General features: G+C 40.5%; 1 protein-coding gene across 1 annotated transcript in view; it reads right to left on the bottom strand.

The window, feature by feature from the left end:
- Positions 1 to 11,293: 11,293 nt before the first annotated feature.
- Positions 11,294 to 25,645, bottom strand: part of LOC103539151 (tyrosine 3-monooxygenase) — a 32,036-nt gene continuing 17,684 nt past the window's right edge. Inside the window, exons 7-12 of the mRNA XM_008505634.2 lie at positions 25,184 to 25,319; positions 24,460 to 24,529; positions 22,651 to 22,707; positions 19,721 to 19,816; positions 13,270 to 13,403; positions 11,294 to 11,656 (exon numbers count right to left, since the gene is read on the bottom strand). Coding sequence (XP_008503856.1) covers positions 11,539 to 11,656; positions 13,270 to 13,403; positions 19,721 to 19,816; positions 22,651 to 22,707; positions 24,460 to 24,529; positions 25,184 to 25,319 — 611 coding nt within the window. The 3' untranslated portion in view covers positions 11,294 to 11,538. The remainder of the gene's footprint in view (positions 11,657 to 13,269; positions 13,404 to 19,720; positions 19,817 to 22,650; positions 22,708 to 24,459; positions 24,530 to 25,183; positions 25,320 to 25,645) is intronic.

Here is a 25,645-nt window from a genome sequence, read left to right as displayed (position 1 = left end):
ATCAATGTAAGTATTTTCACTTGACTGGATAGTTTCACTAGACTGAAACAGCAGTTCCATTTCTTGGAGACAGCTATGACCATTCCTTGGAATACTTCATAGTACTTTATCAGCACACTATAAGGGTACTCTGACATAAATAAAGGCCTCCTACTACAGTTACAGTAACAAATGAAGAATTATAGTCAGACCCACGGTATGTAGTAATGCCCTCAGGAGCTAAGAGCCTGAGTAGTTTGTGCAACACTTTGTCTTGGTTGTAAGGATTGTGGGCAGTCACTCTGACAGTGAGGAGGACTTTCCAGCACTTTGATGGGAGACCACCAAGAATTACTGGTAAATAGACTCAAAGAAGGGAATTTTGTTCCAGTACTAGGTTCTGGTACCAACTAGGTTGAAAACCTTTTTCTGATCTCTTTGGCACTAATACACAGTGTCCTTTCAGCCCTATCTAAGAAGCCTAGCAGCCTGGGATTGAAGTTAGAGCCACTGTGTTTGATAACCTGCTAAAGGAGGTATCAAATTTTGCAGTCCAGAGAGTGCTGTAGTTAATCAGCACTGTGATGTGATGTGAAAGTAGAGACCACATTAATTAGGAGATAAAGCTCTCTTTCCTCCCCTTCCTCTCTTGCAAATCTTACTTGATCAGTTTATGCATCCCAGGATCGAACACAAATCACTAGGGGTAGGATGTGTGCTCCAAGGGTTTGTATGAACACCCTGATTTTCTGTTGAACAAAAGACTGACCACTTGAAATCACACTCAAACATTTATTTTGTGACCTAAGAGTACAAAGAGGTCTTGAGCATGTATGAATCCTCATGTGGTGTTCATTAACTTGGCTATACTCTAATAATGGCATGAAAACCTAAAAAAATATTTGGTCATTAAGTAACTTTTAAAGTAGAAATCTCTGTGACAGTAATATAAAAAAACATATTTCGAAGGACAGTTTACCTCATTTCGTACAATAGACTGAAAACTAAAACAGAAATGCAAGAAAGAGAGCTCATTTACCATTGGGAACTACAGGAGGTTGTAGATGGGACTGTCTGAAGCCAGTATTAGTGTTGTCAAAGCCAAAACTCTACCTTAATCTAGCTTTAGAAAAGAGCCTAAATATTTCACTAAAGAGATGATCAACATATGGCCTGACAAAATGCCTGATGTGCATTCTGGTGAGTCTTGAAAGGATAAGTTCTACCATGCTGTGGTCTCCAGCCAGAGAGCCACTCAAATGTGGTGTTAGGGCAGAAATGTGGTGTTAGGGCCCAGAAAATTTCATCCCTTTGAGCATTCTTTTATAATATTTGGTAGTATTTTATAATATCTGATCTCACTATCTCTGGCAACAAATCAAGATCGCAAAGCTGGGTTCCATGATTCCATTCCTACCCCTCATTCTTTCCAAATAGCCCTTTTGGGCATGAAGTAGATTTCTGTATCTCATCTTTATTTTCACAACTATATTTACTTTCTGTGCGTATATGTCTTTGGCCTAACATATCACGCTCTTCTTTAAATAGTAAGTTAACAAAAGGAAGAAGATCGTCAGCATTTGTCCAGCCGTAGGAGTCTGTCAGGTAAGTAGGCAAAAATTCTGTGTACCACCATGTTTACATTAATGCTAATGCTGCGCTACCACCGTGTGGACAAAAGGTAAATAGCACCTCGTTGCTCCAGGGGAAGTAGACTGCCCATGAGGAATACATCCAGCTGGGAAGGTGAATGTGGGCAGTTTAGCTGGCAAAAACAGGATAGCCTGAATCCTGCAGACTGAGCCAGTTCTGGGTCTGGGCAGCCAACAGAAGTCGAAGAGTTTGTGAAAAATCTGCTGGACTTCTGAAGTGTGATATCAGGTGAAGGGTACTGGTGACAGGCTGATTCTCTTCTAGAATATGGAGACAAGCAAGCAGATATGATATCGTGTTCCTACTAGAGTACCAAGGCTTCTACATAGGCAAATCCCACTCACAACTGCAGTCCTTAGAGCTACTTGAAACTTCCTTCTACCTGCTACTTCAAAACCAAGTCTTTTAGCAGTGTGTTACGTTGGAGTCCCAACTCCTCCGTGGTCTTCTCTCCACAGGCTGGGCTCACAGCACCTCTCTTACATTTCAGTGCAATGCTTCAGGGAAGAATAGAAAGCAGAACACCACCTAAAATTTCATTTACTGAACGTGTTACTAATAAGAATATAATTAGTTGCCTCTTCATCCCATCAGCCTTCCAATAGAACAGATTCCAAGAGAAGAAGATGCATCTAAAACCTTGTATTCCTTTTCTCTGAACGGATCCCCGTGCAGGTCTGAAACTCTGCACAGTCAGGAGGCAATTTGCTGTCTAATATGTTTCCCTCACACCTGAACTACAGAGGGATTTGGAAAAGAAGTGTCACTCAGACATCTCAATCACATGCCAAAGATCATAGGCATGGCCCTGTTTGGGTCTTACATGGCTGAAGGCAAAACCTTCTGTGGGACTTAAACCTCTTGCTAGTGAATTTAGGTTAGAGATCCAGACTTGTTCTGATGTCAAATTCTCTCTGTGGTCAGATGCAACACATAATCAAACTGAAGCTTTCCATGTTCAGAGAACATGTCCAAATGCTCCAGTTTATTTGATATTACAAATATCAGGAACAAGCCTTCCACAGTTGTTCTTTAATTAGAGCACTTATTTTTGCATAATAAATCAGATGTTCACTGAAGTAAGCACATGAACTTGGCTATTTCTGCTTCCTCTGTGTCTCATGTGCCCCATCCTTTAAATTTTCAAAATACATTTTTTCCAGGATTACCTCTTCTAAGCCCAAGAAAGGTCCATGCTGACATGAAGGAAGCCAATGAAAAATGGCAAGAGGCCTGCATGGTTTAAACAAAATGCTCCAGATATAACTCAAACATAAAAAACCCCAAACAAACGTGAAAGAGGTGTATCAGGTAGATGGAGGAAAGTGATCCTTCCTTTCTGCTCATCAGTGGTGAAACCACATCGGGAGTGCTGTGGCCAGTGCTGGTGTCCCCATGACAAGGATATCAACATACAGGGACAATGAAGGACCATGAAGATCATTTAGGGATTGGAGTATGTGGCAAACAGATACTGAGAGAGCTGGGACTGCTCAGCCTGGGAAAGAGAAGGCTCAGTGGGATCTCATCAATGTGTATAAATACATGGTGGGGAGAGAAAACAAAGTAGAGACAGACTATTCTCAGCAGTATCCTGTGAAAGGAGAAGAGGCAATGGGAATAAATTCAAATATGGGAAATTCTATTACAATGTAAAAGGTCTTTTTTTTTTTTTTTAACTCTGAGAGCCATCACACCCTAGAACAGGCTCCCCAGAGAAACCTGAACATGGATTCTCTGTCCTTAGAGATACTCAAAGCCTGACTCAGCACAATACTGAGTAACCTTGTCTAGCTGACCCTTCTCTGAGTATGGTGTAGGACTTGGCAGTCTCCAGAGGTCCCTTCCAACCTCTGTGATTCTGTTCAGTAACATGTTCATTACTACAGACACAGTTCCGACAGAAGCAATGCTCCTGTTTACACCTTCTTGTTCCTTTTTTTGGCAGACAGAGGAAAGACATTTCTATCATTTAATTTTCTTTCAGGATAACATTCAGCTTACAGGTACTGTGGGACATGAGTTAGGGTTACTGCCCCTCAATGGACTCTTCAGCCCTTTTCCCTGCCTTACTTCCCCTGTTGTCCAAAGAAACTTTATTAAGCATCATAGCACCCTTCTGGCCTCAGCTTCTGTCTTATCAGGAGATGGGAAAGACCAGAGTTTGTTTTAGTTTTTTGGTTTGGTTTGGGTTTTTCTGTGTGTGTGGCAGAAGCACAGGATAAGCTTAGGGCATGAGGGGCAGTAAATGCACTGCAGCTGCTCTTCTACTCCAGCTCTGTGGAAAAGTAGTCCTTTAATTCAGAATTAGATCTCTCACTACTTGTTCTGCCCCAAGCACAGCAGAATTGTAACACAGGACTACCATAAATCTAGGACTCTCTCCCATTTCTGCTCACCTGCTTGTCCTTTTCCTCCTCTCTTCCACTGACCAATACTGTGAAATAGCAGAAGTACCATGGACAAATGTGTTGTGTACCAAAACCCTTAATCTTAAAAATGTCTTAATATCATCTACTGAGTTCTTTCTAGTGAAAGATTTTCATGCCATGCCAGAAATAACAATTTCTTTACTGAAGGTGGAAGTCTGGTAATGTGACAAATGCTGAATCTGTTTCTCCAGAGAGAAATTGCTAGCAGAAGGCTCTCTGATGATGCTGTAGGAGGAATTCAGAGCAAAAGAGTTCTTGGTGAGTTTTGTTGGTTCCCTCAGTTACATTCTTCCTCATTTCCATGAGTTGTATTCCTCATGTAAAAAAAAATTTTCTCTTTATTCCATGTTTCCTAAAATACATAATTTATCTTATTCTGTCTTGCACATAAACAGGATTCCATATTCTCCAAACTGATACGTTAGAAAGCACAAAACCTGAACTCCCTTTCCTGAATTCTCAGAAAACATAGTGGGCCATGCAGCAGAGCCTAAGACAGCTCTTATGAAAGTGGTGGTGTAATACCATATCAGCTGAGGATATAGACCTAGGCCATCAGGGGTAATCATACTGTGCCCAACACCACCTCTGTAAGAACTTTAGCTTCTTCAGCTGGTAGTCAGCACCTTGCTAAAGGCTTTATTAAACTGTTGGAGTGTGAAAAACAACTTGCAGAAATTAAGCAGCAAAGTGTTTGCCATTAAAGAAGTAAAGAGCGAGGTGTTTTCTGCATAGTGATATCATTCCTGCTTTGCTTCCTGGAGCAGTTCAGTCTGGTTCCTGGAGAAGTACAGATGCCAAGGCAATAGGAAAGTCCATTTTCTCCACATAAATTTGTTTTTCATCTTTATCTTAACTCCATTTAACTGAATAGGGTAGCAATGCAGAAACTAATGACGTATCACAAAGTACTGAGAAAATCATCTTCAATGGTTCACCCATGACTCAAATGGGCAATATCATCATAAAGCCACTGCCATATTAGTGCTGAGGTGGAATTATTACCAAACTGTTTATGCATTTGATAGCACTATAAGATGGTATGTTGTCAACAGAAAGCCCATTCTGGTATCCTTTGACTTGTTTCCTGCCCAGGGGTAAAGATTGGTAATTGGAAGAAACTTGGAACAAGCAACAGTGATGAGCAATTTTCAAAACACCACCTTCTTCAAGTTCCCTGCAGCTAACACAATGTTTCATAAAGGGGCTAAAATTCAGATTCAGCCACAAAGCCTGGCTTTGTAGGACACTAGAGACACAAGAACCAAGTGAAATAATTTTGTTTACTCAGATTTAAACCAATAAATATAAACTAATGTAAGAGTCAGAACCAAATGGAAATATCTGAAGTACAGGACTTAAACACTGGACAAAATCTGTATCGTCATCCAACATGCATTCCATTTCTAACCCATCGGTTTTGGGATTCATTCAGGAAATACTTAAAAACAGGCTGCTTTTTTTTTTTTTTTTTTTTTTTTTGTGGGTTCTATTGCAAACGTTTCTAACAGTCCTTTACAAAACATAGTGATGGTCATCTGTGTCATCTTGTGAGACATCCTTAAAAGACATCATTTGTTAATTAACAAATAGATATTTCCCTTCTACTAGTTAACTTTAATTGACTTTATGTCAGAGTATTTGAAGTGTGTCAGTCTAGCACTTCAAACAATATTTCTATAGCACTGATAGTTGTGGTGGGGTTTTTTCTCTGTAAGTAAATATAAGAGGAAAATACTTAATTCTACACAGTGATATGACAGTAAATGGTCCCTTTATTTTTACTTCCATGTTTTAGCTATCAGCCTGCTCAACAGAAATTTTGCTGTTGTTTCAGAGTCTGTAGGTGGAATCAGTCATAGTGGCTTCTCTAATGTCAACAGTGAATCCTGATTTATTGCACACCCTGCTCAAACTCCACCTGTCTGATACTGTCGAACTAGGCCACATAATTGTAAATGGTATGCAAAATTATTACAAAGCAGACAGCTCAGATACTGGACTTCCAAACTGGATAATTTTTCTGGTAATTGTTCTATGCTTTATTTTATATCTAGTACTTTGTATTTGTCTATCATGGGTAGTTTTGAGAAAGACACACCTTGAGACTAACGCTACTGCTTGGGATTGGGAGTAGAGATTTCATTTGCATACACCTGGTAGTTGCTGTCACTTCTTTAAATCAAATGTAATAATTTTGCCAGGTCTTAATTGCCTTCAGAAAGGGAAAGGTTTAAGTTTCAAAGGGTCCATTTGTTGCCCAATTTGGACCTAAAGCCTTGAGAATATACTACTGAGCTTTCTCATCTTCGATGAGCTAATTTTTCCCATCTGCAAACACGAGTTAAAGGGATCAACATATAACATTTCAAATAAAGGGAAAAAAACAGCTCTGAGCAAAATAGTTGGGCAGGGTAGCAGCATAAAGCTATAGCAATAACAAATATAGTCTCTTCTGCTGGATGGGAAGTGCTTGGCCAGATATTTGCTTTCCCTTCCTACAGAAGCCTTTACTCAAATTTTAGGACTCCTGTGTATTGCAGGGCAGCAAGGCCTGGTCAGCTACAACTTTCCCATGCACTATGCTGAACAACCCTCTTTCGTAAAGAACTATTTTCTTCTTTCTAACCTGTGTGCCTCCTGCTATATGTAAATGCCCTAGGTAAGGCTGATGCTCCTCAGGCAGAGATAAAGTTTGAACTGACCTTGACTCCATACCCTTACAGGTACAAACTTTCCTCCTGTATGCTAAGAAGCTCCCTTTCAAGCAGAAGTGTTTCTGAAGTATAATGGAACACCGTATGCAAAAGAAAAATCTTTTAGGGCTATCTACCAGTCCTTTCCATTCCTTGTCCCTTTGCTCTGTCAATTGTCAGCCAGACTCCTTTTCTAGTCTGACTTACTTTCCCTGAGGAATTCTTGTGGTGAGAGAGAGAGTGCCAGAGATTTTCTTTCACTTTGGGCCTCAGCCATCAGCATTACCCAAATTTAATGTATATTTAATACGATACAGCCAGCAACCCTTTCTGCCAACCTCTGATCATCTGCCAGCTGAAGAATTCTGCGAACTAATATCCTCTAACTACATCTCAAAGCCCACATATAAACTCCTGATTAGCGGTGGGTGAGACTACTAGAGATGTATGTATATACTCTTCTGCTTCTTTTCCAGCTGGAATTTCTCCATGCTGTAGGATATCTATGGAAGCAGGCTCCAGAAAACCTTCTGGTTTTGCAGTATGTACATCAGGCAAAGCTACTGGAGGGTTTTTCCTGGTAGCTTTGTTTCCTGCCTCAAGCAGTCATGTAACACTTCTGTGCATGGATAATTGATGATCATGGTTTACTTGGTAAGTTATGGCATTTCAGTGATTGGTCTAAGATGATCTTCACGGATGTAGTTGTACATGGAACAATTTCATGGTTTAGTTTTTTTCAGCAATATACTGCCATTTCCATGGAAGATTGCTTTTTTCTGTTTGCTTCTTTCTTCCTTTATGGATCAACAGAGACAAGGAAGACTTGAGTGAAATAAAGTTTCTCCTCTTGCACAGTTGTGAGTTTTCATCCTCTTTCTTCCCTTCTTTTGGTAAGTAAGGACTCTTTTGATTAAGTAAGGACTATGTTCACCAGGTAATATAAAGGTCAAAATGTTAAGTGAACCAGAGAAAAGTGATTGAGAAGGTCTTTCTGAGTATGACAGCTCTGCCTTGTAATACAATACTATTTCTCATGGGAGTGGGTGGGAGGCTTGCCTAAATTTTCTCTTCCTGTCCTGCCAAATTCCCCAAATTGCATAACTGTGTATTCTCCTTACACAGTGGTACCCTTGGCATCCCTAGTAAATCTGCAGGGAAGCAGTGAAGCAGCTGGAGGCTTGAAGGTAGACCAAAATTGGTAGAGGACAGTCTTGGTTAGCCAAAAAACAAAATAAAGTCAAACCCACGAACTGAATTTACTAACTCTCCCATGTTTAACAGAACAGTACAATACAGATTTAATAATATACAGTATTTTTCTCTAAATACACTCCATCTAGGAAAAATAAGTTTATCAGGATAAGCAAAGGACCCATGGGGAGTTCATCAGTTCAGTTTCAAGTCACAAAATGTGTTTTACTTGGCTTTGGAGCATTCTTGGGCAAGATTAATGTGAAACTGCTGAAATGCAAACTGACAAAAAGACATATTTTTACTGGTTGGTGCTTTTTTCCTCTGTGCCATTATTTTCATCAGCAGGCCCCATCACTGTCTTCCCCATCACCCCTGCTTCTGAGAGAAGAATGAGGTACTTCTTGGCTTCTGGGAGGAAATGAAGGAATGACTATTGGAAAAGCAGCATGAACAGTGTACCTCATAAGGTTATAACCCTGAAGGCTTTTGCTTTGTCACTGCACTGAATCAGAAGAGAAGAATTTGGACCTCCTTAGAGGGGAATGTCAAGCAAGGCAAGAGATACCCTAACCTGGGGTTAGTTTTGCTTGAGCAAGGAGGGAAAGATTTGCCTCCTTGGGAAAAATACTGATGTTCCTTTAAAAGTTCAGGTAGCCATATTCATTACATTTGAAGCTTTGCTACTCTTCACTGGAGCCTATCCTAGCAATGTATGCTGGGTGGCTGTCACTAAGACAATAAAAAAGCAAGTACCCCCACAGAGGTTTTGATAATCCTGCTCTTACTGACTGTGTACAGCACCTTAAGTAGGCTCAGTACTGTTGCTGGGATTGCTTGAAAGATTGGGTAATACTCAGCATGTGTAAGGGTGGGAGAATCTGGCTCCAAATGGTTTCTTTTTCTCTCCTTGCTACAGGAACTGGAAAAGACAAGGGTGTGTGGGCGGGCCTGGAGTCCCTCCAAGGAAAGTGTGAGGCCTTGGGCAAAACAAATCCATCAGGTCTCTCATTTCTTCCAAATATAGGTCTATTCTGAGCAATAGCCAAACTCAAGTCTAAACTTCACATTCAACTGTTTCTGAGGGAATGCATGAAAAAGACCCCGCGGCCTACAGAGCCCGTCTATAGAAAATATTTTGTTAGCTCTTCCGCTCTGGCATTATCTTCCACTTAAAAAGAAAGAAAAAGAAAACACACAAAACTGGAGCACATGGTTCAATTTTCACTGTAAAACCAATTGATGAAAATAATACTTCTGAAAATGATCTGTTGTGAGCTATCAAGCATTTTTGCCTATGCACCAATTGGCAGAAAGCAGACAGATAAATTATTACAATATGTAACAAAATAAATTGCTCTGAAGATTTGTGTGTGTGTATGAACAGAATAAATAGAATTAAATCCATAAAAGTATGCTGAGAGATCATCCTCCACTGCAGCAGGAATATACTGCAAGCAAAGGAACTCACTTCAGCTCTGTCCCTATCTTAATCTCTAGCAAAACACAGTTTATGATATTCAGGTACTCTCTCAGAGTGCACTAGAGGTATCTTGGACTTAAATGGGAAAAAAAAAGAAAGAACTTGGGATGCTCCTGCTGTTGAGAAGAAAGTTCTTATAGACATTTTTGTCAAGGTGCTTCCAAATTTTTCAGATATCACCAGATTTTAATAAAATGGACCAGTTTCAGCAGCTCCCCAGATCTAAAATACTCTATTACTGCCCATGGGAAAATTTTCAGAAGTTCTTGAAGATACAAAGATTTAAGAGACAAAATCCCATTGACTTTGAGTAAGACAATTTCTGTAGAGCCTGGCACATGGACAAATGAGGGTGAGATAAGCTCTGCATGAAGTAACAGTATGTAAATTGCTCTGTTGTGTCTTTCTGTGAACACGCTCTTATCCCACAGTGACCAGTTAAAGCAGAGATGATGACTTTTCTTCCTTCAAGAGCCAAACCACCTCATATTTACTTCACAGTTCAGACCATGGACACTGCCAGTTAGTGGACAGCAGTGAACAACCTTGATGTCTGCTACATGCTAAATATGCTTTTAAATAATAGAGCTTCTACACTGTGCAGGATAAATCTACCCTGACATTTGTGGCATCATTGTCACCCAGCTGAGGCATAACATTCGCATTACCTCTCCTTATGCCATACCTGTAACCTGCATCAACCCCACCTATTTGCTCTGCTGCTAACAGGAGAGAGAATCCTTTTAGAACCAGAGGCACAGAATCATTTGGGTTGACCCCTTGAAGATCATCTAGATCCAACTCAAATGCATGGACTTTCACACCTCTTGGAGTGCTCAAAGCCCCATCCAACCTGTTCTTGAACACTTACAAGGACAGGGCATCCATAACTTCCCTGGGCAACCTGTCCTTGTGTCCCACCTTGCTCACATTAAATAATTTCTTCTTAATAGCTAATCTAAATCTAATCTCTTTCAGTTTGAAACCATTACCTCTCCTTCTTGTAAAATGCTCTGGAAAAAAAGTCCTTCTCCAGCTTCTCTAGAAGATCATCCTCATCTTCTTCTGAAATACTCTTAACTTGTGGACAGCAGAGGAAGGAAGGAGACACAAAGGTCAACAAAATCTGGAAAAGTCTGATACTGTTTCCATAGCATGGCTATATGGCTGCTAGTTGTTGATCCTAGGTTTTACACTATGTTCAGTAGATTTGGCCTTTTGGTTATTACTACCATCCTCATGACGTAATAACAAAGATTTTTAAAGGTCTCCAGGCATATCCAAATCCCATGAAAATACCTAATCTCTTTCCCAGAATCCAAATTTCCCTTTCAAATTTGTCATTGTAGGTGGTAGAACTAGAGTATCATGGGCCTATTATTTTCTGCTTTTTTTAGCCATAGGACAAATATTCTGCAGCCTCGAATATGGCAGGAAATTATTTTGCTGTATTTGAAGGCTATTGAATGAGTGTATAAAAATTAAATGGTGAGCAGAAGTAAAGAGTTCCTCATACAAACTCTTGCCCATTTTAAGGAAAACATTCATAGTTTTTGAGTACAATAGCTGATAGTAATTGCTAGCAGAAACGAGCTAGCTGCAAGGACTGCTAAATGCAGGCAGCTAACCGGCCTAAAAGATTGTCAGCATGTCATTTCAGAAGCAAGTAAAAGACTGTGTGGCTGAACAGTTATTGTGCTACTTTGTGACAGATAACTTGAAAAGGTGGCAAGTGAATTAAAAAAAAAAAAAAAAAAAAAAAAAGCAACAACTTTAGAAGTCCTATAATAATGGATAAATACACTGCAGACACCTGTAGCTCATATCACCTACCAAAACCTGCACTTATTTGGTCTTGTTTGTCACTGAAGCCTACTCAGTAAAAAGTCATCAATGTGGTGAAGTCATCAGCCTAAACGACAGTGAAAGGACTAGCTTGACAGAGCTGTCTTGTGGCCTAAAGATTTTTGCATACAAATACAACTTCATCACTAAATCTTCAAGTGCTGGAACCATCTACAGGTATCTCTGTGCCAGGTGAGATGTACTGCTGTAGTTTTAAGAAAGGTTTTCATAGGGCCAAGCAGAGGTTTTCCAGTTCCTATTTGATCTGATGGAGTGTCCTCTTGACCTTCTGAGGTGTGTTCATCACCTCTATGCTGCTGGTGTATGGATTGTAGTGCAGAGAAAAAGGCTTCCTGATCTTCATAGCATAGTTTCTGTGGGGGAAGAAGGCAGAACTGCTACTTCCAAAGCCCAAAGTGTAAAACCGTCAGGACCTAGTTTGTCAGTATGTAGGCATGGACTTATCAAGAAGCAGAAGCTCCTGATATATCTCCTTGCTATTACTCCTTAACATTGTCTGGTGCAGGACATCTTACCCATGTCTGAACTACTTGCAGCCCAAAAGATCTGCAGTGCCTGCTTTTCAGTGTGTCTGGCTCAGACCTGCCTTTGCTCTTACAGCTCTACGTTAACACAATCCAAAGTTATTACAACCACAAGCTGAGGAATGCAGGAGCACAGCGTGTCTTCTGCTTTCACTTCCAAGAAATAACCTGGAGTAGCTCTTTCTGAATAAAATTTTAAAAACCTGTTGATCCTAGGCATCCTGGGCTATTTTGCTGTCTCTATTAAAAGAAAAAAAAAGTGATTGCTTGCCATTTTCGACAACATTTCCATTATGTACATGCTGGTAGGAACCTCCTGTGCTGATGTTGCCTTATGTTTCCTTTTCTGACAGATTCTTGTGCCATCAGTTATTTTGAGCAGCTTTGGCTGCACAACTACCTTGAAAAAAAATGTATGAAAATCTTCATGTCTGAGAATGGTGTATTCCTTGTCCTTTCAATTTCTTTTCAGGTTTGCCTGAGTCAAATGCTCAAGAGTCCTTTTTCTTTTGCCAGTAAGTTCTAAGCCACCCCTTTACACACATTAATAATTTAATGTGATCCTTCAGATGTAAGATGAGGGGCCTAATTCGCCATTGCTATAACCTCTGGAGTTATAGCTTCTGGAGTAAAGGGGGGGTGGGGGAGGGAAAAAGCCTGATCCAGGTTCTCTTCCTCTAATAAATCCCTCATTTCAGTTCCTACACGCTCCTCAGTAGTTCTACAACCAGCTTCCTGCTTCCAGCCAGAACTGCTCACTTGGATCTAACTGTTGAAGTCAAAGGCCAGAATTTAAACCCTGCTTGCACTAAAAAATAAAACAATAAAATTTGACAAAATCCTTACTGCAAAACATAACACAGTCAAAGAAATGCATTTAGAAACACCTTAAGCTAATTTGAAATAATGTTATTCAGGCTTCAGTCAGCTACTTTGTAGAAATTAGATTGCTTGCGAGTGCTGATTCTGCATTCTTGTGCAGATATAATCAGAGGAGAAAGGCAATCTTGTTTTTAAGTCCCCTGCTGATCCGTGTTAACTCCTGAGTCTGCTATGAAATTTCAGTGTGACCTTGGGTAAGTCAGTTCCTCACCACCTCCTGTTTGTATTGACCAGATCATGGGCACCCCAGTTGTGGGACTGCACCCTACTCTTACTATTCACGTATAGAATTTACCTCAGAACTTGCCTTCTGAGGCATTGCTAAGCTGAAGCATGGGAGAGGTCATGGCAATATATAGTTAGGATTTTCCATGAATCTTTTTTGAGGTAAGCAATTTCATGTTTAACTTTGTTTAAAAAAAATAAAAAAAAACAACCACTGCAGATGAAGGGTGGAGTGAGACAGCCTGGAATGGCTATCACAGAAGTGGCAGATGTGAGATAAATATTCCAGCCAGTGTGCCCTCCTCAGTGCAAATACTCACAAACATTTTACTTACTGAAGCTTGGCCTTGGCATCTTCAAAATCTTCTGCTATGAAATAGACAGGCTGGAAGGCTTGATCCTGATAGGGGTGAACTGCAGTCACTTCTGGATCAAAAGGCTTGTACTCTGGCTTGTTTGATAAAGAATACTGTGAAACAGGAACAGCACAGGTGAGAGCAGCTGAATGAACATAACAAGAATTAGTGCCTACTGGGCTGTCAAATGCTCTTTGTGGAATAGTTAAAGTCATGGTCTATCACAGGTGAAAACTACTTTTTATAATTCGCAGTTAATAAACCAAATAATAAGTAATTTTTTAAAAGAAAAATCTGATATATTGCCTGCATTACAGTGATGTACTATTGAGTATCATAACTACATTCCCAGACAAGAAGGGGGAAGTTCATGCTAACCCCAAACTGAATATCTAGAAGAAAAAATAGTATCATGCTGCTTTTTTTTCAACTAGTACTACAGAAGATTCACAATCCTGTATGGCACTATTTCCAAGTCCCCAGCCCATGTCACAAATCTCACATTTCCTGCTGAGCTGAAGAGCAGACAACTCTCCTGGTATTTTCTGCACAGAACCAATGCCAGCTGAGCAGCCTAAAATCTTCCCGAAAACCCAGGGTCTAAATACACACTATATTCCCTGTGTGCATGTTTGTGCTTTGGGCCCACAGAAGTTCTTCTATGTGTCTTTCTGAGGTTCTTCTACATTGCCTGTTCAGGCAGACAGGAGGATTATGGAAGCCACCCATGTCCATGCTGCTATCCATAGTCACATCTATCAGTTCTTTATGCAAACTGGAGATACCTTGAACTCAGGCAACAGCAGAGCTGGTGACAGTGGGATTGCATGGGTATTGGTACTGGTTGTTTAGTACCTCTATAGGATGCAGGAAAATCAGCTCAGCTCAGGCTTAAAGCTAAACTCCATATATATATATCCATATATTTATCTCCATATATATATATGGAGATAAAGAATAAGGTTGCCATGATACAAAAAACACAGAAGCATCATAAATGTGCTGACAACAAAATTCACATATTATCATATAGGGGTATTTGAAGAGAAGGTATATCAGAGAAGGGAGGTTTCTCTCCTATTCTGTATCATCAGCTTAATATTCAGCTTAATGTCCTGTTTAGTCTGTCTATCCCTGAAACCCAAGTTTAGCACTAGTTCAGCCACAGTGACATTCAAACTGCACCACAGATATTCCTAAAAGCTTGTTTGGCCCCCAGATGGCCAAGTCAGAGAGTGTCACAGCCACTTGGGTGACGTGTTCTGGGTACAAACAAAAAGGAAAAAAAGCAACTTGTCCCACTCAACATCCAGACTTCTCTTTTTACTTTCAGCCTAGACAGTGGGCTCCATCCACCTTTTAGTACCCACCTCTTTTTTAAGATCTCCCTGTATGTCTTTCTTTTTTCCCCAGCCTTCAGAAGGCTCCCCTCAGTATCTTATGATCCAAATGCCAATCCTCATGGTGCTTATAAATAACTGGTAAGAGTGGGTGACCCTTCACAAGACTTTCAGCTCAATCTGATAAGAGAAAATTTGGACACTGTCTTTAAGCACTTATTTAGATGTTTCACTGAACTGAGACTGAACTCTCCTTCACTGCCTTAACTAGTAGGCCATTCTGATGCAGAAAGTAATACAGGACCTTAAAAAAAAAAAGTGTTAAATGGTGTTTTTCCTGTTCATTTGCAGAGTATGATTGAAGAATAAACCTAGGAGAGCACTCATGCAATCCAAGATTGATGGTATACACAAACATGAGGCTGCTCTTACAATCTATGAAGCTCTGGGGACTAATGGGAGAAGATTTTAGACACTCAGCCCCTGACAGTGGTCCACTATGCTGTCAATGTTGAAGCAGAACTAACATCTCATTGATTTCAGTGGAAGTTCAGCATGAAACCGGATGGCCTTAAAGTCCTCTACAAGTTAAGTACTTGTTGTGCTGCAAGAAAAGCATATGTAGCACTGACTGCTGCCAGAAGTGTGGTATGAGCAATAAGATTTTACAGTATGTAGGAGAGAGTCCAGCTGAGTATTAACAGGAGAAGCATTTTGGATAATGTAGAACAGCTGACAGAATATAGTGAAATAAACAGTGCAATACCAAGAACTGTTGAGGAGAAATTCTTACAGTTCAGGGGAGGCAAGGTTGGCCAGCAGTCAGACCCATTACAACTGTTCAGTTTAGACTTGGGTGTTGTTATTCTGTCCCTTCTGATACCTCACTGCTGTCACTAAGTGCTTTATTGGATAACAAAGAATCAAGTGCAAGTCTTGTGCAGAGGGTGTCTAGCTCTATATCTCATCCTCTGCCTTTCTCCTAAGTTATAAGTTATCCCTTGAGTTTGGACAGGACCAGCTCATTCACAGAAAATAACTGAGTTCAGTCATTTTCAGACTGGTCAGAGTGGGTGCTGCAGAGAGGAGGAAAACATTGTGAAGATTTCCTAGTCATGATGGGGTTCCCTGGGTTACAGTCACACACCTACAGTCCAGGCCACAGCTTAGGGATGTTCCCAAGATCCCTGCTGATGCTAAGCTCTCATATAACAGTATCTGGACATCCTGCTGCTCACTGTCTCCAGCTGGTTAGATGTTAGCTGCTTGTAGCCAACCACCTTGCCTTAGTAACTCATGCCTTTATTGCCTACTATCCTGATTTGAGCCAAGATAGAACTGGTTTTCTATCTAGTAATTTTACTTTTCAGTTAAGTCTTTTCTAAGGAGCTGTGCTTGATGCAATTAACAGCATGTTTTTCACTCATTGTCTTCTTCTAGGAATGATATAATGCTTGATGTTTCTGTTACAAGGCCTCTGTTTCATTCTGAAAAATACCTTCTGCTCTGGAAACAAAAGGGAGTAAAGGGGTCACACCTGCAACCCTTCTTTGGGGATGAGCAGAGCAGACAGGTGACCAAAATTAGCCAAATGAAGTATTCCATCCCAGACACATCATACTCAGTATAAATTTGAAGGATCTCTAGGGTTAAGCTCTCTTTGTCCATGGCATTTGCCCTGAGAGGATTTTAGCTGTTCATTTGCCCTCCTGAATCCCTGAATTTTGGCATTCAGTTCCTGTCTTCCACTGATTCCAAGAGCCCAGTCTGGAATGTTTCTATTGCCCTGCAGCCTTGGTGGCAATGTGAGTATTATGGGGGAGCTGGGAGGGGGGGAGGGAAACATGATCCTGCTTTTGTATATATTTGACTGTCTTAGTACATATTTCATTTTTTTCCTTTTCATCACTACTTTTTCATTAAATCTCTATAGTTTAGTTTCTAACCTGTGGGTTTATCTCCCTTATTCTCTCCTTTCCCTACAGGGAAAATGAGAGGGATTAATAGAGAGCTCTATAATTCATTTAATTGCCAGACCAGAGTTAAACTGTGATACTTCCTCAGTGACCAAATCACCCTGCTACTGCTGGTTTACTTTAGGGATGAGAAAACCCCTCCTTTCACAGGCTACTGCAGCTTGTCTCCTCCATCACGTGAGCTGCAGTGAGTCTGTGCAAAATATGATGATGGTCTAAATGACATGGAACTAAATTTGGGGGCTCCGTGCACGAGCCCATATCTGGGCCCATACTGAAAAGCCTGGCAGATAAATGACTGGATGGGCAATGGCTTTCTCCCAGGCAGTAGCAAAACTTCCCTAGAGCTTCTCAGAACAATTCTAAGACTGTGAAACTGAAGGCTACCTTAAGCCTCTCAATCTTGCTGTCTTCATCTCTAACAAAACTGCCCAGCCACTGCTGTATTTCTAAAAAAAACTAATAAATCCTGCACTACACATGATTTTTTCTCTTCAGCTTCAAAACAAGCAGTAGGTATACATTTTCAAGTTGTTAGCAGGTGCTTAGGCACAGGACCTGGGCTCTGTCCATACACTGCCATTGTCCCTACCAGTTAGAATCAAATGCTTAATGTGGACTAGAATGATTAAATAGAAACCTTTATGTATTTCAGTTTTGTTGCAAATAAAACTCAGTGAGATAAATGCCAGCTGTAAAAGGAAACTTCAGCACTTTAAGGCTGTGGATGTTATTGCTTTGTGTACAAGCAGTTTCTGATGCTCAAGGTGAAGAGCATCACATAGGGATTGTACAGGAGGGCACATGGCAGCATTGCTGGTGAATTGCTTGCCCATCTTCAGGCTGTCTTAGGTGTTACATAACCAAGGTGGATGCATTCTTGGAAGAGGGTGATTCTCCTTTATTACCTATTGAGTATAAATCAACTCTGTGTGTAAGTTCAGTAATACGATGGATTAAGACCCAGGTGGACTCACTTGTATCAAAAGTTTATCCAGCATCATTACCGAACCACTACTGATCATAAAACTAATAATAAGGATTTTCTATTTCTCAACTCAAGGACAGTTAGTACTTCCACTGTCAACCTTAGAGGCAGGAAATCTGACATGCAGATATAATTTTGTGTTGTATAGCAGTTTTGTGAACAAATTTCTTGCCTATTATAATCAAAAGCAGAAGAGCTTGTTGGTGTCTGGTGAAGAAAAGGGTAGAAAGAGAGGAGAGAGAGCACAAGCCAAGTACCCTCAACTCCAGCCACCAAAACTATGCACTTCTAGTGCAACTTTTGCCTTAATCTTTGTCAAGATGAAACAAAAGAAGGAGGCAATATCATGCAAATAGATTCTGTGGTGTATATTCCTATGAAGGCCACATAGGTATTGGAGACATGATAACCTCTGCCCTTCAGTACCCCATTTAATATGCAAATGCATTTGATTCAAAATGATGAAGCATCCCGACAGGCAGAGTAGAATAATTATTGCTTTGAAATGAGCTTTGTCACTGGACCTTTTTGGTTTTACCAGGTAAATAAAAGCAAGCCTGGGTTTCCTGTTTGTTGGCTGTGAATATAGCAAGTACTGAACAATTCTCAGAAAAACAGTAGCTTCTGCCTTATCCTGGAAAAGACTGGCATGGAAACCAGTTTATTGCATTGGAACCTAGTTGTAAGGGAAGTCATTGACCTGCTGTTTCAAAGCAATGTGTTTCACTGTTCTAGAGACAAGTGCTGTGATGGTGCCAGCACACTTCTGCTCATCTTCAGGAAGTCAGGCACAAGATCAGGTTGCTATGTAGAAATTTAGGAATGTTTATTTCTCTAAAGGGCCAATAAGAATGCAAATCTGTTTATCAAAAAAGAAAACTCTGTGAATCATATACCACAGAGTTTGCTTACAAAAGTCATCAAATTGCAAATATTGAGAGTAAACCATTGCTAAACTTGGCAGGTGATGAAATGAAGGTTGGTATCTGGGAGGGTTCCTCCTTCTATTACTTAACTCTCAGCTGCCTCTTTGTTGGGACTCCTTTTAGAAATGTCTTGGGATACAGTAAAGTTTCTTCCATCTGTCTGTTGTCAGGAAGGAGTGCTGACTTGTGTACCACTAGGAGAGTTTTGTGATGTGTTTATTGTCACAACAATCCAACCAGCTCCAGCTATGGGAGTCTAAACTGTGCTAATCCAGCCATGGATCCATGTGAACGGATGCTGTAGCTGGCTGTTAGGCTGTTGTGTCTTGTTATGCTTAAAATATAACTCCTATGAATTTTTTCCCCTCATTTATAAAAATACTTGATAATAGTGTTTTTCATTTTCCTTTGGCTCTTACTAACTCAAAAAAAAAAAAAAAAAATTAGTATCTGGACAACCTGAAACGATTGAAACCTAGACATACCAGTTTTGGGGGGTTGGGCTTAAAAACTCATAATCTACTTCAGTGCTCCACGAACCAGGGGAAAATAATCTTCCCTCTATCAGCTGTTTGCCCAAGGGAGGGCAAACATAAGCTTTCTGTAAAGGTGTACAGTACCTCTTAAAGCAGTTAATCTGACCAGGCAGGGCAGTATCAAATCTGCATAATGCACATTTTCACCTACATAAAATGTCGTTTTTAAATGTATTTAGGAATGTAAAGTACTAAAGCATTTTCCTTTTGTTAGTGTCCTTGCTATTGACATCATCTACACACTTTAGCTGGTCCAGCAAGTCAGTGCCTTTCTGATCCTTGTGTGCAGGAACGTCAATGGCATAAATAAGTTGCAGTTGATAATAGGCATAACATTGCCCTCTAGTGAGTAATTCAGAAAGGTGCATGTGTTTATGTTAAGTCTACCTTATTACTACTGGCCAGAAATAAGAAAATCTAGTACATTCATAAGATGGTTGCTTCTGCTGCATTTCATCTCTTTAGGGATAAGACAGGTACAATCCTACAGTATTTCCCCCCCCTACTCATAGCTTCTGGGGTGGGGGAATGGATTTCTTTGCAAAAGAAAAATCTGCATTTAAAATTGTTTTGGTTTGTGTGAGGAAACAATCTTTTGCTCTTAATAGAGAGGTCATAAAACCATGTTGTATAAATATTTCAATACTGTATATTTGACACATACCATAAGCTCCCCATAAGACGAAAGCAGTCCTGCCCCATAAGCTCTGATGGATCCATTTTCCTTGCAGAGGCCAAACTCCACAGTGAACCAATAAAGCTGTTAATAAGAACAACTGGTGAAAAACAGTCTCAACAAGCAGTTAATTTTTAAGCTTCTAATTTTTCCTTTCATTTTTGTTTATCCTTATTCCTTAATATATTTGTATCTTCATATTTTATAGTTTTATATTTTAAGAACCTTTTTTTTTTCTCTCTCAAGATATATAACTCACACAAATTATAGCATGCATTAGTTCAGAACTTGCCACCACTCTTAAAAGAGACAAACAATTTGTTCATGATAATTACCTGGGTAAATAACACCATAAATTCCTATTCCCTTCTTTCTTTGGAAGATGTTACAAATTACCCTGCAACCTGTTAGCCCTGCACTTCAGTGTAGTCAGTGGAAGCTGACAGATTTCAACCCACAGCCCTCAGAAAGACAGGTAGACCCCCATAGAGGGTTCAAAACCTTAGGAAAGGTACTTGAAAGGGCAGTTTCCCTTGTCTGTCTGTCACTTTGGAAGAGTTGAAGAATTACTTATCCCTGAACAACCAAATACCCTTTAAGATTATGGCAATTACATCTTTCTCATGCTCCAGTAGAAAATAAGATGCATCTCTCTGGGGTTTCCCTGCAATAAAGAGTGATTAGGACCATACTTCCTTTGCTTGCTGGACAGTAGTGGGATAAAAGCAGCTCTGCTCTATGCCAGCCTGTTAGCCCTTCCCTTCCTATAGCATCTAAGGAAATGGACAGTGGAGGACAAATCTGGACACAGGCTGACCCCTGGACAGGTGTTGTGAAAAGGAAAAACATGGAAAAATAAAACATTTCAAGAATATGGCTTTGTGTCACAACTCTCCAAGGTTCTTTTAGGGACATATGGCTCTTTGATGCCTCATAAACAGGGCTGGACCTTGGCTTCTCTTTAGCCGTAAGTATTGTGTTCTCAGAACCTTTCTCAAAGAACTGAAGACAGTTTCTAAAATAATGTGAGAATCTTCTGCTATTCTGTCCGTTCTGCTTCTTTCTTTCTCTCTCTTTCTCCTGCCCTCTTTCACATGCCTCATGATTTTTATGACTTGGTTTTAGCCTGAAAAATTACCACTAGGAAACAGCATGCCAGGATATTTCTTTCTGCAGAATCCTGAGATGCTTTCTCTAAAGTTCATCTAATAATTCTGCATTGTTACTGTATTAATAATCATGATTCTTCACATAAAATCTTTCGAGTATCTCCTCATTTTGAGGAAGGTCTTTGTGGCTGGAAAATGAGATGTCGGAGGAAGAGGAATTATTTTTAATTTTTCCTTATATATCTTGTATTTGGCTTTTAGTTAGTGAAGTTCTTTCAGCTCTCACTGTTTTAACAGGGTACAAAATATGATACTAGCTTTACACTTTGTACAAATGAACACTGGAGATTTCCCGACTGTTGTGCATGGATCTACATGCTTAGACAAGTCCAGAGACTGAAAGAAATAATGGCATTTTGAAGTTTGCATCATAAATGCTATAGACCATATTGACAAGCAAAGTTAAGCTCCTTGAAATAAACTTATAGTTATCTGTAATGTTGTAATTTCATCCAAGCTACTAGTTACTTATGTTCTCTTTATAATAAAAAGAGAAGCAGAAGGGCATCCATAGAGAAAAAAGAATTTGTCTGACATCTATGCCAGGATAGTGAATATGTTACAGGTTCTTTTTTGTCTTCACTTTCCAGAGAAGAAACCTAACCAATAAGCCAAGATTAGATGTCTAATTTTTAAACTACTGAAGACTGATTTGTTGATTCAGAATATATTTACTGAACAGAATACTTGAACAGCTCTTACACAATTGTATTCTCACAGATCCTGAACTGCATGTAGCCCATTCAAAAAAGTGTCCTTGTTCTACCTGCCCAGACCCTAGATGGTACTACAACAATTTCAGATATGAGAAATCATTCTTCTAACCTTATTCGTATCTCTAATCCAGTCCTAGCCTGTCCAGGGTGCTTGCAAAGCAATGGTATGTAAGCTATTGGCCTTCACTCAGTCTCACTAAGTCTTGGGTAATGATGGAAAATAGCTCTCCAGGACACATAATTCTTTTACTGCTAGTGAACACATGGATCTGAATCTTAACTCCAGCCTCTCAAGACCTAGAGAGGTGAAATTGCAGAGGAAATGTGGACATGTCACTGCCTCTTCCCATACAGTTCCCTCATATATCACCAGCCAGGACCTGGATGATGCCATGAAATTTTCAGCACTTACACATTTTGGTCTCTGAAGTCTAAAAACACTGTTAGTCTCACCTAGTCCTGACCCAAGGATGGATACATGCAGACAGATTTTAGGTGAGCCATAATCCCCCTCAGACAGTGCCTCGCTCTGCTTTGCTTTGGGGCCATGATATGGGAAAGGCATTTCAGCTGTGAGTCTTCTACCATCACCCCCTTTCCTAAATGAGCCTTCCCCAAGCTCTTAAATTTCTTTTCACTTGTTTTGTGAAATTAATGAATACAGGGTGAACCAAATTCTGATGTTTCCGTGCACCTTATGGGGGAAAAAATGTAGGAATCACATTGGGCATTCACTACTAGGTGAATCTGGAAGGTGAATTGGGACCCTCCTTGCTGAAACTGCAGAAACTCAGCTTCACTGATATTGTTTTATAGAAACAAAAAGTACAAACACTTCCTCAGGTGGAATCACATACTTCTGAGCTCTCTCAGAGGGACTCCAGCCCCTCTTCCCTAACCTGTAGGTGAGCAGAAGAGAGAATCCTGCTGATACTCCCTGCTAATCTGGAGGAGAGCTTTCCCTTCACAGTGAGGGATATGGAGCAAGTCTTTTGGAGGTTGCCTCCAATATAAAACTGCCATCTGCACTTACTGTGGCCAGTTTCTCAATCTCCTCTTCAGATGAGCCGAGAGAAGCCAGTCCAATATCCTAAAGCAAGTAAGCAAGCAGGCAGTGTTACACTAGCGTGATTATTCAGCCCAAGGGAGAGAAAGGGGGGAAGGGGGAGGATCACATCATTTCTAGCATGAATAGCATGAACTATTCATTGTTTTTGTCACCCAAAATGACCTTCTATGGCTTCCAGGATGCCTACCTCTCCCTGGCCCCCAGCTACATACCACTGGGAGCCACATTAGATGAGTGTTCTGTCCTCAGTGTTCACTGTGTAAAGTTTAACCATCTCTTGGCTTATTGCTGGACTATGCATGGCAAAGATTTATAGTGAATCATGAGAAGAAAGAATAGCAAGGTGGGTTTTATCTTTGCCGATACCTTTCTGTCTCTCATGAGACAGCCCTTATGAGTGGTTCAGATCTGTGCAGAGAGGATTCTGTTTATTCTGATCTGTGTCCCCTGTTTATCAGGGGGACAGTTCCTCAGAACTGAGCAGTGTCCTTGGTTCTGCATACCAATCTCTAGCTGTAACTATAAACATCGGATTGTGTTATCCTCACAATAGGAATCTGTAGATGTCTCAAGTTCTTAACTATTCCAGAATCCATATCATTCAGCAAACAAAGTTAGGGCATTTTCACCATTCATCGTCTCATGTTGAATTGAATAAAAGAGAACTTTCATGCAGTAAATTTCAACTGTGAAAATACTTTGTGAAAAATAGTGTAAAGTTTGAAATTTCATTTAATGTGATCTCATGTTGTATACTAAGTGTTATAGATGGGAAAAGAGGAAAGCTGAAAGTTTTGAAATTGCTATAATCTCTTATTTCTAATGTGTCTTCAGTTCTGGTATTGAACTGAACTGAAGGGGTTTCTTCCACAATAAATTACAGACCACTAGAACATTTTAAATACTACTCATCTGAATCTGACAGTACCCAGTATTTATGACTGTCATGCATCCAAGTTGATACAACTGGAAACTACCTAGAATGAGGTGAATTAGTTTTCTTTTTAAGATATTCTGACATTTACATCATGGAACTTCTCTGCTCTTTTTGTCAGTTTCCACACTGCCTACTGATTGATAAGCCTAGAATATGAGTTATTTTCTTCCCTCTGCACATTTTTTGAGGCACATTCATAGTTTTGAAGTCTCTAATTATAAGAGGTCATTGAGTTCGCTTGGGTCTGACACTGACTGCTCATACTAAACAGCCCCTTATTGTACAAAGAAGCCCTGTTTGCTTTTGGAGCTTCCTCACCACTGTGAGCAATGCTGTGAGAATCTGGTGAGTTGTAAAAGGAAAAAACAACTCTGATAAATGACATAGTGATGGACACAATTAAAATATCATGTGAGATAAAAATGTGCATCCGGAGACAAGCCTGTGGGCTTGATGGCTGTTGCTGGTTGGGTTCATGTGGTGTAGGAGTTCATGTGGTGTAGGACAGGAAGCCAGGGGAACCACACAGTCCTTATAACTCACATACCACCGTAGAGGATCCTCTGGTATCCTTCTGACATGGCCCTCCCACAGGGAAGTCCCACAAGCACTTCTTGCCCTTCCTTTTACCCAATGTCCATTAGGAGCAGTGATATCACTCCTTTGGAGCAGATGTCCCCCAGGGCACTGCTAGCCCACCACCCCTAGAGGTTGAGACTCGGGCACAATCAAGTCTTAAAATAGCTTTTCAGGCTCAGTGAGCTGCATGCCTTTGAGGCTCATCTGGCCTGCTATACAGAGCAGTTGGATAAAGAACAGCAGAACAAGTTTCTTACCTGTGAGAACTGGGCAAACTCCTTGTCAGCTAGCATGGGCACATGGCCCAGCAACTCATGGCAACAGTCTCTGGAAAGCAAATGACCTTCATATTTAATACAGGTTTCTTTTACTGACCTATGTAGACTTCCCATGAAGGATTTTAGCTGGTAAAGCCCCAAAGGGAGCTAGTGTGAGGTCTGGTCCACAACAGCTGCCTCCATACCTGGCCTGGCTCTGCAACAAGCGTGATGGGGCATTCTTTTCTGCCATGGGAACAGCTGTCCCCCAGTACTGGGTATTGGGTATTGTCTCACTTGGGATGGCACAGGCACTTATTCTCCTATGTCACAACATCTTTGAAAGGCCCTGTTTTGTCCCAGCATACAGCAACAGTGTCTGTGCAAACTTGTAATTTCTCATGAAATATAATTGCTGTTGTCTGGCCAGCACTTACTGGGAGAGTTTCACAGCGGGGAATGAAACTCCAGCAGATGGTAACTGAAGGCAGGATGAAAAGATTAAACAAGATATTCTCCAGTCTTTTCCTTCCCCAGACAACTTTGCAAGAGAGACAGAGACCCACACCCTCTCATGCATGACTTCCCCTTCTAACTCTCCAGCTACCAGTTTGACAAATTGTTTCATTCTGTGGACTACTTGATAGAGCTCCAGAGCTGTTCCCAAGAGAATCATTCCCAACACATTCAGGAGGACAGAATTGTGCCAGAGCATCAAACTTACGGTTCTGGGGAATGCATAGGAGATGAGAAATGCCTTATATACTGTGTGCTCTGAAAGACACGAAATGCCAGGCTGGCAAGAAAGTCACGAGCAGACAGCAGTCCTGCAGCTGGTCTCAGCTGGAAACCTGTTCTCTCTGCAAAGAAAAGTGAGACTGAATTCAGGCACATTTATGGCACATTTACTTCAGTTTCAGAGGACCTTTGTGCTCTGTTGAAGGAGTTCCCTCTATTTAAGCATAGTAGAAAAATCCTGGCTTAGCATTAGCCACGCGTCCCTGTACTGCCAAGGCTCAAACCACTACAAGATCAAAACATCAAGCCATCCATCCTTCACATGTTCATACAGCAATGTTATAAGGTATGGGAGTGCTGCCTATCCCAGTTTACATTTTAGCACATTTACAGACATTTATATGTCCCATGTATCAGTGATGTGTTTGATCCCTGTGTCTTGACCCTT

The sequence above is a fragment of the Calypte anna genome, chromosome 1 (genome assembly GCF_003957555.1).
Source record: "Calypte anna isolate BGI_N300 chromosome 1, bCalAnn1_v1.p, whole genome shotgun sequence".
NCBI lineage: Eukaryota > Metazoa > Chordata > Aves > Apodiformes > Trochilidae > Calypte > Calypte anna.
The sequence above is the reverse complement of the archived record's forward strand: the minus strand, read 5'-3'. Positions and strand labels throughout refer to the sequence as shown.